Raw genomic sequence first — 13,730 nt, forward strand, 5'->3', positions numbered from 1 at the left:
AGGCCTAACTGATATATTTCATGCATGCTAATTAATAATTAAAGGTTGTTAATCGAAGATTTGCGGGCGAAATCCGGACATATTTCGCCCTCTAGGCTACCTGACTGAAAGCGCTACAAGGGGAGGCTCCATGAAATCGCTTCACCCTTCTGCCAAAGCCGCTTAACCTTCTTTGTAAATCTCATCCTGGTCTACCTGAAGCTTCACTGTGCAGCTGGAGAAACAAAAATCGTTAAAAAGACAGACACAAGATGTTAAACTTAACGTTCAATGATTCTATGTATGAACGAAAATGCATAGGCCTACTTGAGACATTTCTGTGAGAATTATGTTTCATGGAGAAACAGTCTCCTCTTGTGGCGTTCTCCAAAATGCTTACAGTAAATATGTAAATCATACTTCAGGCATCCAGTTATTTTTCAATGCAGTCACATTTATTGGTTTTCTCTATGCACAGTTACTAAGCAGTCACTTGAGCTGGCAAGAAATGGTTCAAATTTACAATGAAATTCCCACAATGTTTACTAAAAAATAAATACAGGAATGAGAGAGTCGCACATCTCAAAAATATACAAAGCCTTGGAATTAATGTAAACTTTTAAAACATTTTACAAAATGAAACGGTGTCTTTTCTCCTTTTCACTTTAAAAAGATCATTTGTACATGTTTATACAAAAATACAAAATGGATTCAAATCTCTTGAAGTGAAGCTTGTACGCAGAATGAGATTTGCTTCCTGCTTATTGTAACTGAATGAGATGCATCTTATTGTTAGACATTTTCACTTTAACCCTCATTTTTTTATTTTGTCAATTAATTAATTATAATTTGTTATTTGTTTCACACCAATACACATTTGAAACCCTTTGGTAAACAAATAAACAAACAAAAAAGTCTGTGCTTCTCCATTAATGCAGAGAAATTCGGCAAAAGGTGTCTAGAAAAATGAAAAGATGGATTATGATGATAAAAGAAAACCAATAAAATAATTGTGTAGTGTCTTTTTGTTTCCTGTTACACTTTTGTTCTTTATTGATATGATAATTTTTGTATAGTAACTTGTGCCGGTTTAAAACAGTCCAAAGCTGTATTTGAGGTAAAATAACTATGATACAGATAACATTTTTTTTCTTTAATATTTAGCAAATAAGGCCTAAACTGACTGGTTAGCTTCACTACAGTACAGTTAACTAGGTTGATACTTCAAATGTGGCTACTGTTGTGAAAATAGAAAAAGACAATCGTTGCTACATATCTGAATTTTTGAGTCGTCACGAGTGTTGTTTTCATGACTGCAATTGCATCACAAGCACTGAGAGAAAAGTATGAAAAGAAAGCTGATGATATCGATGACACCCCCCCATGGCAACAATGACAGAATATGGCCTGGGTATAGAATTCAAAGCACCAAAACATTTAATTACAGTCGTTTAACATAGAATAGCTTATTTGTTGAGAATGCAAGTTTACAGCTAATTAGAAATGTTTACAAGTTCGGTATCTTCATCATTGGCCGATACACCCCTGATATGAAATATTTTTTCTTATTTTATTTAAATAAAGCTTTATAATTATTCTTTTCCAAATTTATTAACAAAATAATTCTCTGGATAAAATATCCCATAATTAAAAATACTTTTTTTTATATTAAATGTTGCAATCTAAAAGAAGATTTCATAGATTTAGTTCTAGTACATGGACACAAAGGAGAAAAAAGTAGTCTGTACTTCCAAAATTGTAGGTATAAAGCAAAGCTAATTGCGACAACCATCAGACAGAGTTGTATTAAAGGAGAAATAAGACGTGGCACATTGCAGATCCTATTTAATGACAAAATATCTGTTAGTTCTGTTAGTGTCTCAGAATATCCGGGAAGGTTTCTCGGTATAAAACAAAAATAAATCAATTCTCAAACCTCTTGAGCATGACAGTACACAACAAATCAATGACAGTTCAGAATAAAGGCTGAAATATTATGTCAATCATCTATAAATATACAGATGAGCAATGAACCACTCCTGCCTTCTTGCAGTCATTTTCATTTCCATCTCAGAGATTGAGATATCAATCAGTACTGACATTACATTAATCCCTAAATAAAATTATATCATCATTTCAACAAAATGGACCCATATTTATGCCTCAGTCTGTTCTTTCAAAACTCAGCTGTACACAAATAGTGCTTCATTAGATTAGATTGTCCAGTTCCTCCACTTAAGGGAAAAAACTCTAACTGTGTATACAGTGATGTAAAACTGCAAATTTCAACAAATCTCACACATTTTGTACATTTACTGAACAGAGCACAAACTCAACAAATTCAAGTGAAGGTGGAAATACATTTTATGTGGAGATGTGACATGTTCTTGTGTTTTATTGCATGCTGTACAAAGGATGAAGAAACTGAATTACGACCACAGTGAAAGAGCGTTCATCAGAGACGGATGACCAAAAATCAATCTTTTCACAGCATGTCACCTTCCCTTCAGTGGCACAGTGTAGGCTTGACAAATCTAGCTAATTCCTATGAGTTTTGAACTCTGAGAAGACCTCCAACTCTGAAGAGTTTCACTTTAAAAGTGAATCCATTCTCCTCCAAATGAACAGTACGCTTGATTTTAAGGGTATTCACAGAATACATTGAGATTGAGGTCCTCACTTCTTCTGCAGTCACAAAAATCTTCCATGTTGGTTGGTTAAGTAAATATACATGATGACACCTGAAAATTGTGACAAAAATACACAACCCAATTTGGGTCTTTGAAGAAAAGGTAAATTAAACAACAGTTGTTGGAATGCTGTTTGACAGTTTGAGATTCAGACAGCATGAAGATTCTGACATGTATTGTACGTTCCATTACATTTCACTAAACTAAAACTGGATTGCTTTGTCTGCTTGCCTTGTTATTTAGCAGTATATTTCAAGTTGTTGTATATTTCAAGGTATAATTAACCAAATTAAGTGCAAAAGAACTGATGGTTTTGCAAACCAGTCTACTATTAGAACCATGTTCATAACAGTTCTAGCTTTCTTTTTCTCAGAAATCTTTCCCCTTGCACACCCTGCTAAGAAAGGCCATGGTGCAATTATCATTAGTAGAGCATCCGCATCCACATATGCATGTAATTGTGATGGATGATGGAAATATAATTTTCTATATTAAAATGTTATCTTTCAATATCTTGTTAAAGAACTAATTTAACCTCATTTTGTGAGCATAAAAGCGTGGGATTATGATGAAAATCATAGCTCTCAATGAGAAATGGTAATGCGAAAAATTCAAGTTCTTCTTCTTATAGAATACAAAAGGAGCTTAAAGAAATCAATGTTTTTTTTTTTTTTTCAAACCACAAACATCAGGGGAGAAAACTAAGGTAGATCATAATATGTATACAGCACTCTCATACAGTTCAAATAGAATGTTTTTGTATTATAAAAGATTTATAATTTTTCTAAGTGGTTAAAGAAATGATTATACCACTAAGAGGAGCGATCATCATGTGGACTTCCATCTGAGTTCTCAGTCTCTCCCTCTGATATGGCCTGCATTGGGGCAGTATACAGCCGACTTCGCGTGCTATAGCGACTGCTGTTTGCTGCAGGTGGAATTCTGGAACGTCCCTGTCTGGAGGCAGCTGAGATGGTAAGTGTTTTTGGGGAGAATCCTTCACCGTTGGTCTTAGGGAACTGGCTTGGAAGTGGATCTCCACTGATAGTGGAATCCTGGAGAGGTAAGGGGGGCTCCTCTGTTTGCATTGCAGCCTCTAGTAGCAGCTCTCCTTGAGTCTTGGGTGCGATGGGGCTCTTGAGGATCTCCGTAGCAGACATGCGGTAACTTGAGTCTGAGCGACTACCCTTCTTTAGCAACAGGAGTTTGAACTCCTCACTGGATGTACTGGACTTTTTGGCACTCCTGTAGATGGGTCCTGAGGCTCGCTGAGAGCTGTTTGAAGGGACTGAGGCAGCAGGGGTGACCGGGCATACAGTAGGATTGCTGACAGGAGCGGTTGCGGTTGCAGGTGCTACACCAGGCCGACTTTTTCCACTCATCTCCCCCGAGTCTTTACGTCCCAGCACTTTCCTTTTAGATCTGCAGTCATTTGGTTGAAAGTGTATTTCGGTCACATAAAAGTTTTAATGATCGCATGAAATATCAACCAATGTCACATCGTAAGACATATGGAACATAAGATGGAGACACAAAATAGGGCACTTGAATGTGAAACAATCATGCTTACCTGTGTATCATAGCAAACAGATCTTCAGTTGTGCGTAGTTTGTTGGGGGATGGGAAAACATCATCATCAGGTTTAGAGTCATCAGTCAAAGGAGAGGTTGAATTGTCACTGGGAGTTGAATCTGTCAACATACAAAGCATTTATACGTCAAGCTCAATTAGCTTTTGAAATAAAGTTATGCATTCAACAGCTTGAATGTGAAATCAGTCTAGTAAAAAAATCATGTTGAGACTGACCAATATATCAATATAGCTTTATGGACAGATCTGGTCCTATAGTTCCTATAGTATAGTTTGAATATCGCCCGTTAGAGGTGAAATGAAAACAATCACCAACTTGGAGTTGCATGGAGTTTGTTGTGTCATGTGACTATATTATGCACAGGATTGGGGAGTAATGAATACATGTAATGTCATTACATATTTAAAACAAAATATGAGTAACTGTATTATGTTATAGTTACATTTTAAGTGATTACTTTGAATTTAAATAGCATTTATTTAATTTAATATTAAAATAAAATGTGTGACAAAAAAAGATATTTTGAAGAACCAAACAGCTGTTAACCCCCATTGACATCCATAGAAGGGAAAGAAATACTATGGAAGTCAATGGGGACCATCAAGTGTTTGATTACCGTCATTCTTCAAAATATCTTCTTTTACATTATGTTCAAAGAAACTCACACAGGTTCGGAATGATATGAGGGTGAGTAAATGATGACAACATTTTCAGTTTTGGGGGAACTATCCCTTTAAGCAATATCAGTTGAAGAAGAAGAGTCCTGCTTTCCTGAATATTAGCACAATTCCAAAACGTCATACTGATTATATGCAATTCAAAAACAATAAGTTAATATTAAGTGACATACATTAATAGCCCTCCTTGTTGGCAGAAACAATTTAGAGTAGCTACACCCACCAATGTCTGGACATTACAAAAGATGGCTGTTGAAGAAGTGTTTATTGAGTACAGTGGTAGGGTTAGGTGTAGGGAGAGAACAAAGTAAGGCAGAATCCATTAATACATTTAATTGTAATTTGCATTTAAAATGCATACTGTTTTATTATGTACTACAACAATATCTGCCACTATTTGTAGTAAGTATAAATAAAGCATCTAATTACTATTACACTTATTGCAAAGAAAATACTACCTTTTTACATTTTTTTACTACCTTTTTAAGTGTAAATATAATTATGGATATTTGCACTTGGTGTAAGTTACATAGCGGCAGATGCTATTTACACTTAGTAAGTACCATCTAATGCTATTTGCACTTAATGAAAATAACTACTGCCTTTGAGATAAATACACAGAAGACTTGCATGTCTGAGAGCAACCTAGTGCTGATTGGTTCTTGAATGAATCCACATTTCAAACGAACTGGCTGAGCGAATGATTCAATTACATTCATAAATCACTTGTTCAGTTCCTTAATGAATTGGTCCTTTTGAACAAATAGAATGATTCCATGACTCATTCATTAAGAATGTAATATTTGCCACCACCTACTGGTGGTTTTAGTTTCATATTTATATTCATATTTATGTTTCATAAAACATAATTTATTTCCCTCCCCATCATTTTATATTTCATTGTTCAAAATGTTATATTTAAAAAAAGAATTGCATAATATTATTTATGCATTTAGAATTTATTAAGTTATTAAACTTGTGAAATCTAACAAAATATGTTACAAAATATGTCATAAAGCATGTATTTTGTAATCTGTAGTGAAATACATTTGAAAAGTAACCTTCCCAACCCTGGAATATGCGCTTGAGAAGCTGATTTAAAACACTAACAGAAAAAAACGAGCCATGTTGACAGTACTTGTTATTATTAGCTACAGTCATGGTAAAATAAATCACATTTGTTAAGTAAAAGTTTTTTTTTTCAGGACAATTACCCTTGCTGAAGTAGTCCTCTGTGTCCGGGGTCGAGCCTTCTTCCCTTATGTCCTGTGAGGCACTTCTGGTTGCGACACCTGATGTCTCATAATCCTCTTCTTGGCCTTGTACATCGCTGATTGTGTAAGTGTGCGATGCCTCTTGAGTTGAAACAGGCACTTTGTCAGGGCTGTTGTACAGTACAAAATTGCTCCTCTGTATTTCACTGTAAGCGGGGGGCGGCATTGTGCTGGCCGAACACATGGGCTGTGCTGAAGGGTCTGTCCATGATAGCTGATTTAGATCTTGTTTTAGTCTCTCTGGTGACAATGTCAGTTGCACATCTGGGTACTTTCTGCGGTCTTGTTCTTGCTCAGGACCTTGAGATGACTTTGTCGAAGAGTCTTCTTTTTCAGGAGTAGGGTCTACAGGAGTTCTAAAAGCAGTCATTGCCCAGTAAGTACCAGGACCAAGCCTCTCCTGTCTCACTTTCACTTCCTCCTGGGGAAGAACAATGTTTTCCACCGGTGGAACCTGTGAATCACAGAGCTGTGCCGCAGGGGGTTTGTAGGCTGGTGGTTTCCTGTTGTGCCTGTTGCTAGAGGATGGGACATCAGTTATTACTGTGGGACACTTGGGACGAGTTACTGGATTTGCACTGACCAGATCATAACCTTGGTTCCCTTCAGCTAATATACAAATAGATCGCAGTTGGACTGATCTAAGAACAGTTGGAGTGATGGCCAAATGGGCTGAGCTGGGTACTGTGCTTGTTGCACTCTCTGAAGTAGAAGCTGCAGTGCGAGCCTCTGCAGCAGCAGCAGCGGCTGCAGTGCGAGCTTCTGCAGCCGCAGCCGCAGCAATGGCAGCTTTCTGCTTATTCTGGTGGATAATGTGCATCTGATTTCTGTGAGAAAAGTGCTTGCTGTGAAGAGCACTTAGATCAAGATGACTGGGGGGTACGGCATGGAAGTCAGTTTCCCTCCTAGAGGAAATGCCTGGGTCTCGGACTGAAAGCTGTGGCTGTTGTAGGGAACAAAGTGAGGACTTCCTTTCAGGGACTTTGGGTTTCCTTTTGCCACTTGTTGGAGACAGGGGTCCTGGGAAGAAAGCTGAGGGGAAGGATGATGTAGGTGTTTCTGACTGACTAGAATATCCACTGGAAGGGGATGCCAAGCCCATCAACTTTTCAGGGGAAGCCAGCTTGAAGTGACCTTCAGGTGGAGGAAGAGTTGGAGAAGTAGGTCTGGACCTGGGTTGACAGGCTTGCATTTCTGCACATTCTGGTGGTTTGATGCATTCAATAACAGTTGTACCCGTAGCAGTGCTAGAGTTGGACAGAGACCGGTAAGGGTCATTTGATTTCAAGTCATTGTGGAGCCAGAGGTCTGCATAGTCTGCTTGCACAGCACCTTCATCCTTGAATGAATGTGTGTCTGAGGAACTGAATGGAGAGGAGCAGTCAAGCATGTCCCTGACATTCTCCACTCCCCATGCGCCAAGTGACTCAAGACCTGCAGTGTCAAGGTGCCCTGCAGAATCAGCCAAGACCAGATGCAGTTTCATCTGCCTGGAAGACAAGGGCAGCGGCAACTCGCAAGTAATCTTTGGTTCGTCCTGCTCTAGAGTGTTCACACCACTGCTTGTTTCCTTTAATGAAGAGCTACGTTTTGGTGGGGGTGGCTTGGCCTTTGGTTTTTTTAAGGAGAGACATGGTCTGCCCAGTGTACTGGTGGCTCTATACTCTGACTGAGTGTATTCACCCATGCCAGGTGCTATATTTCCACTTGGGCCACAGTCAGGGTCAATGGCTGCATAGTTGTAGTAGCTTCTGCTACCCTTAAGACCACAGTCAAAGTGCATGGAGGAATAAAATCCTTCAGTGTCAACGGTGTAGGGCATCTCAGATTTCCTAACGGATGCTTGGTCACTGAAACTCTCGTAAGTTTCCCCACTTGAATAACTGGGGCAGCTGACACCACTCTCATCCTCTCTGGAATGCTTTGGGCTGAAGTCTTGGGGGCAGGGCTGATCCTGCTGGTCCTGGGTGCAGTTCCACTCACCATCACTAGCAGTGCTGACCCCTGCATCATCCATCTGATCAGTAGCCGATGAGGTAAAAGAATTGGAACGCTGCCCCTGTCCTTGTGGCTTGTCAATGTAGTAGGGATCAATTATGAAGCCAGTGGTGTCATCAATGACATGGGATCCAGTATTGAGGGAGAGTTCTGAATCACAGTGTGAGGATCCAGTCAGGGGAGGCGAGGCAGCAGGCGGAAGAGTTTCAGATGTCTGCGATGGGCAAGTGGAGCTGCTTCCACTCCAGTTACCGCTTGAGGACTGGTGATCCTCTTTATGGTCCATCTGGCTGCCTAGCACTCCTGTAGTGGAGGCAGAGTGGATGGGGCTGCTGAAAGTATCAGAGCTGGAGGAAATCTCACAGCTCCCCATGTCAACTTTGCGTGGGAGTCTAGATCTGCCTCTCTCAATCCATGTGTGGTCAGGGCTCTCCGAATGCTGCATGTGCTTGAGGCTTCCAAACTGGAGCTCTGGCATGGCCTGGTCATCAGTGCTCTCCTCCTCATCCTTCGGAATTCTCTGTCCTGGACCTGGTAGGAAGTCCTCAGCTTCATACGGAGAGAGTTCTTCATCTTCCTCTTCGTCATCTTCATCATCATCATCATCATCATCATCATCACTGTCATCTTGGTCCTCATCCAGAAGCCGGCCACCCTCACGTGGTAGACTTCTAGAACGGACACGAGTGGATGATGTTGCAGTATACACAGTATCAGAGTGATCTGGCAGAGAGGTGATGTTTCCAGTGGAGTGTGAGAGAGAGGCTGGAATTCCCTGACCCCTCTGGGCACGGATACGCCTCCGGGATGGAGCAGCAATCAAGAAGTCATCTGTCTGACAGCCAGAGTCCTTGGTGAGCAGTACTCGGCCACTCAAGGAGAGCTCCTCATGCCACAATGACTTGTTGGGGTTGGCATGGATGATCACTGTTCTCTCTCTAGCCACAGGTGATTCGTCAGAATCTACAGGGAAATCAGAAAACCAATACTTAAACTAGATCTATATGAAGATAAAATTGAAGAAAATGTGACCTGTGGGTGTTAAATTAAAATAATAATTGCTTTGATGAACTTGGACTTTAGATGCAAAGCATCATTTGGCCATACCCATGTCTTGTTGAACTCGTTTGGGGATGCCAGTGATCGTTTTTCTTCTCCTGAGTTTCCGGCGTCTCTGTAGAACCGACTGTGAGTGAACAAGAGAGCAGCGAGCACTTGCTTCTCTGTCAAATCCAACACCTGTGAAGAAAAATAACAGTCTCAGAAGTAGTTAAGCTCAGAAGTAGTTAAGAGTAGGTGAAATATTCCACACTATTAAATTCTTTTTGAATTAATTTTACATATATGTGACCCTGGACCACAAAAGCAGTCTTAAGTTGCTGTGGTATATTTGTAGCAACAGCCAAATATACATTGTATTGGTCAAAATTATTGATTTTTTATTTTATGCCAAAAATCATTATCCTAAAAATCTTTTCCTACAGTAAATATATCAAAACTTAATTTTTGATTAATAATATGCATTGCTAAGAACTTAATTTGGACAACTTTAAAGGTGATTTTCTCAATATTTAGATTTTTTTTTGCACCCTCAGATTTCAGATTTTCAAATAGTTGTATCTTGGCCAAATAGTGTCCTATCCTAACAAACACATAAGTGGAAAGCTTATTTATCCAGCTTTCAGATGATGTATAGATCTCAATTGGAAATCAGAAAATTGACCTTTATGACTGGTTTTGTGGTCCACACATATTGTTGGTGTTTTTAGGTTGTACTGAATCTGAAGTAATGTTGCTTACCAGAAACATTTATTGGAATGATACAGGATGAAATCACTTGAGAGTCATTCTTTATTCTCTCTTCTGGAGTGGGGAGAGGCAGGGCTTTGGACCAGTTGTTCTTTTTGTCCAAGGTGGTAGGTACATTGGGAACAGGACATTTAGGCCTATGGCTCATCACTGGCAATTCGCCATCTGTTTCTGTATTGGTTCCAGCCTAATACGGGATGATTTTAGAACTGTTAAACTGTACTCAGAACAAGATTGACAATTTATAATACAATTCACATACTGTAAACACACAGATAAATGTAAAGACAAAATTGTATCTACAGGATCATAAGTTTTATACAGTGGCCCCAAAAACCTTCAGACACTTTTGGAGTCACACTTAATGTATGGATTTCACTGCATTAGAAATATCCAAAAAATATCCAAAATAACAAACCAAGTGGCAACGGATGCCTAAAGGGACCAGCAACTTTTTGGTTACCTAAGTCCTTCAAAATATCTTCTTTTACATTCAAAACAAGAAAGAAATTCTAAGTCAAAGGCAAGTGAGTGATTTCATTCTTGGGTGAACTAACCCTTTATTTTTTTCTCAAAACAAACTTTGTTTTTTCAATGCAGACATTCATGCATAAATGAGGCTTAAGGGTCCAAATAGTTTTTGGGACCAGATGTATTAAGTTGACATCTACATACATACATGTATTGCCAAATTCCCATTTTTCTGTGTTGATAAGAAATGCAGCTTTGATTATGAGGCAGAAGACACACACACACAGAGAGAAGAAGAATAGATGAAACGGCAAAGAGACAGTATGATTTTTTTTTCTATGGATGCATGCAAATGTATAAAATAATGTCTTTCATGAAGGCCAGGTTGCACCCTAGGGAGTAAATAATTCAGAAAGGAAATCCAAGGTTTTATTCACACAAAAAGCAGTGGAATAGAAGGAATGATCTTACCATATCAGAACCCTCTGTAATACTCCAAATGCAATATAGCATCAAATATTTCAATATATCTCAATATAATGTAACAAATGATACTGAGCTGTCCCACTTAACATGGTGCTATTTAACAAATCACATAAACCGTCATTTATACAATAGCATATTCTTTAACTGATTCTGCTTATACAGTAAATGCAAACACATCCTTATGAAGTAATTTACTTCATGATCATTAGGATTTACTGCACTGTAAAAAAAAAAAAAACTTTGAGCCAACTTAAAATTTCAAGGCAACCAGCTTCAGCAGATTTTTGAGTTCTATCAACTTTTTTTATCAGCAATCCTAAATACATATTTTCGCAGATCCTGCTAGCTGATACTGCTAACTGGCTGAATGGCCATGAACAGACATGAAGCATTTTCATCTCAAGGAAGTCTTGTTCGACCCTAATCACGTTAAAACAAAGAAGAAAAATAAATTATTAGGAGCAAGAGGTAATAAGTAGTCTTTAATGGGGCAAAATACCTTTCTAATCCAGGGAATGTAGTAACAACACTGTAAAGGGGAGGAGGAACGGGAACGCTGAAACTAAAATTAAAAGATGGAAAACAGAACTTAACAAATGACAAAAAGTTGTGCTTGATAAAAAAAAGTCTGATATGATGTTTCTGAGAAGTCCATGGTGAGCACATGTTGTGCGGAATGTGACATATACACACACAAAACAACACAGACATGTTCTCTTTTGGAACTGTTTTTTTGTGAACAACCTTGAACACTGAGATGTTTGGGGTTCAAGTCTGCAACATACATGCTGAAATGAAAGGCTGTAATCTGATGAAGAAGGAATTTGCTAAATTGAATTGTTATGGAAGGACTTGAATCAATCTGGCACCCATCCGATTATCTTGGCAAAACCTGTACTTTAGTTAAAAATAAAAAAACAAAAACACAGATAGAGGTCAGGAGCCCTGTTGTCAAATAAAAAATGTAAAAAAATTATGTAATTTACCTTTCTGAGGACGGGTTTGAATTCAGCCTCTTTGGCTGGTCTCTCCTGCAGCAGTTAAATGCAATAAACAAAACAGATAAAGATCCCAAGATCCAAGATCCCTTTGACAATCTTTAAAATCACATGCAGCAGCCCATTTTACTCTTGTGCATGTTACCTTATGAAAATATGTAAAACATTTAAAGATGTAAAACACAGTACATTATAAATAACATAAATTATAAATAACGTCATTCCAAATACCTAGTACACTGGACATTTTTTAAGTGTTTCTACACAACTCATAGTTAATATTGATTGGTCATATATAGAAAGAGTTTGAGGCTCAGCTTATGAATAAAATCAGCATGTCGGAAAGAAACTCAACTCAACTTTGATATTTGTCATGTTCATTATTATGGAGTGTTATGATGACAAGGAAGATACTTTTTCTCATTCAAGAATTTCCAGTATGCTGAACGTTCTGACATAAGTTACACTTTGCACTTATGCACTGAAACGTTAAATGTAAAAATGCATTATAGGGCATGCATTATTAATAATTGCACAATTATTGACAATTATTGTGGCCTTTTATTGTGGCCAGCCTAAGGCACACCTGTGCAATAATCATGCTGTCTAATCAGCATCTTGATATGCCACACTTGTGAGGTGGATGGATTATCTCTGCAAAGGAGAAGCGCTCACCAACACAGATTTAGACAGATTTGTGAACAATATTTGAGAGAAATAGGCCTTTTGTGTACATAGAAAAAGTCGTAGATCTTCGAGTTCAGCTCATGAAAAATGGGGGCAAAAACAAAAGTGTTGCATTTATAATTTTGTTCAGTGTATATATATATATATATATAATAAATATACACAGTACACACACATATATTATGTAAACAAAAACTTTTATTCTGAATGTGATTAATCGTGATTAATTGCTTGACAGCACTACATATATATATATACATAACACACACACACACACACACACACATATGTATATATATATATATATATATATATATAAACAGAATTCATGTAATTTGCCATTTAATATTGGTTTATTAGCATTTCTATAATTACATGTTTCGTAATATTTCCTGTTCCAGGACTGAGGAAGTTAAAACAATATAAATAAAAACCCTGAAACATGGCAAAATACATTTCAATGGGATGGTATCACAGAGAATGTGCACACAATATAAACAAAGAGAAAGTCTTTACCTTCCTCTGGATGTTTTGCACATCACTCTCTCTAACGCTCCTCTCCTGGTGTGCATGGCAGAAGAGAGCGTGCCAAAGTTTAGGCCAAAAATATTTAGTTGGTCTTATAACAGTTCTTGTTTTAAGATAATCAATACTGGGTTAGATCACCACTTTACATTTGACACAAAATCTGGGTTCTGAAGCAAAACCAGCTGAGAACCACTGATTTTTTAACCTCTTCTACATGAGTGGAGATTAAATGTTGTGTTCTTACCAGGCGTGAATGCCGGCCCCTCTGCTCCCGCCTTCTGAGTTTGTGAGTTGAAGGGAAGGTTGGCATAGGTGGGGCCACAGATATTGATATGGTGACCCGACCACGCTCTCTGCTGGTTGAACGCTGACGCTGGTCTGTAAAGTACATGCGCACGCACACACACACACACACACACACACACACACACACACACACACATGTTGGTTTTTGTGGTTTATAGGGACTCTCCATAGGCGTAATGGTTTTTATACTGAACAAACTGTGTGTGCTATTGCCCTACACCAACCCTACACCTAAA

At 38.3% G+C, this 13,730-nt stretch overlaps 1 protein-coding gene across 1 annotated transcript in view; it reads right to left on the reverse strand.

The window, feature by feature from the left end:
- Nucleotides 1-426: 426 nt before the first annotated feature.
- LOC306856653 (actin remodeling regulator NHS-like) overlaps nucleotides 427-13,730 on the reverse strand; it is a gene marked incomplete at its 5' end in the record, with an annotated part of 66,229 nt that continues 52,925 nt past the window's right edge. The window contains 8 exons of the mRNA XM_079396016.1: nucleotides 427-4,091; nucleotides 4,240-4,360; nucleotides 6,152-9,172; nucleotides 9,317-9,448; nucleotides 10,010-10,205; nucleotides 11,962-12,006; nucleotides 13,177-13,221; nucleotides 13,433-13,566. Of these exons, the coding sequence (XP_079252142.1) occupies nucleotides 3,482-4,091; nucleotides 4,240-4,360; nucleotides 6,152-9,172; nucleotides 9,317-9,448; nucleotides 10,010-10,205; nucleotides 11,962-12,006; nucleotides 13,177-13,221; nucleotides 13,433-13,566 (4,304 nt within the window). The 3' untranslated portion in view covers nucleotides 427-3,481. The remainder of the gene's footprint in view (nucleotides 4,092-4,239; nucleotides 4,361-6,151; nucleotides 9,173-9,316; nucleotides 9,449-10,009; nucleotides 10,206-11,961; nucleotides 12,007-13,176; nucleotides 13,222-13,432; nucleotides 13,567-13,730) is intronic.

This window comes from Barbus barbus (assembly GCF_936440315.1).
Source record: "Barbus barbus genome assembly, chromosome: 37".
Lineage (NCBI taxonomy): Eukaryota > Metazoa > Chordata > Actinopteri > Cypriniformes > Cyprinidae > Barbus > Barbus barbus.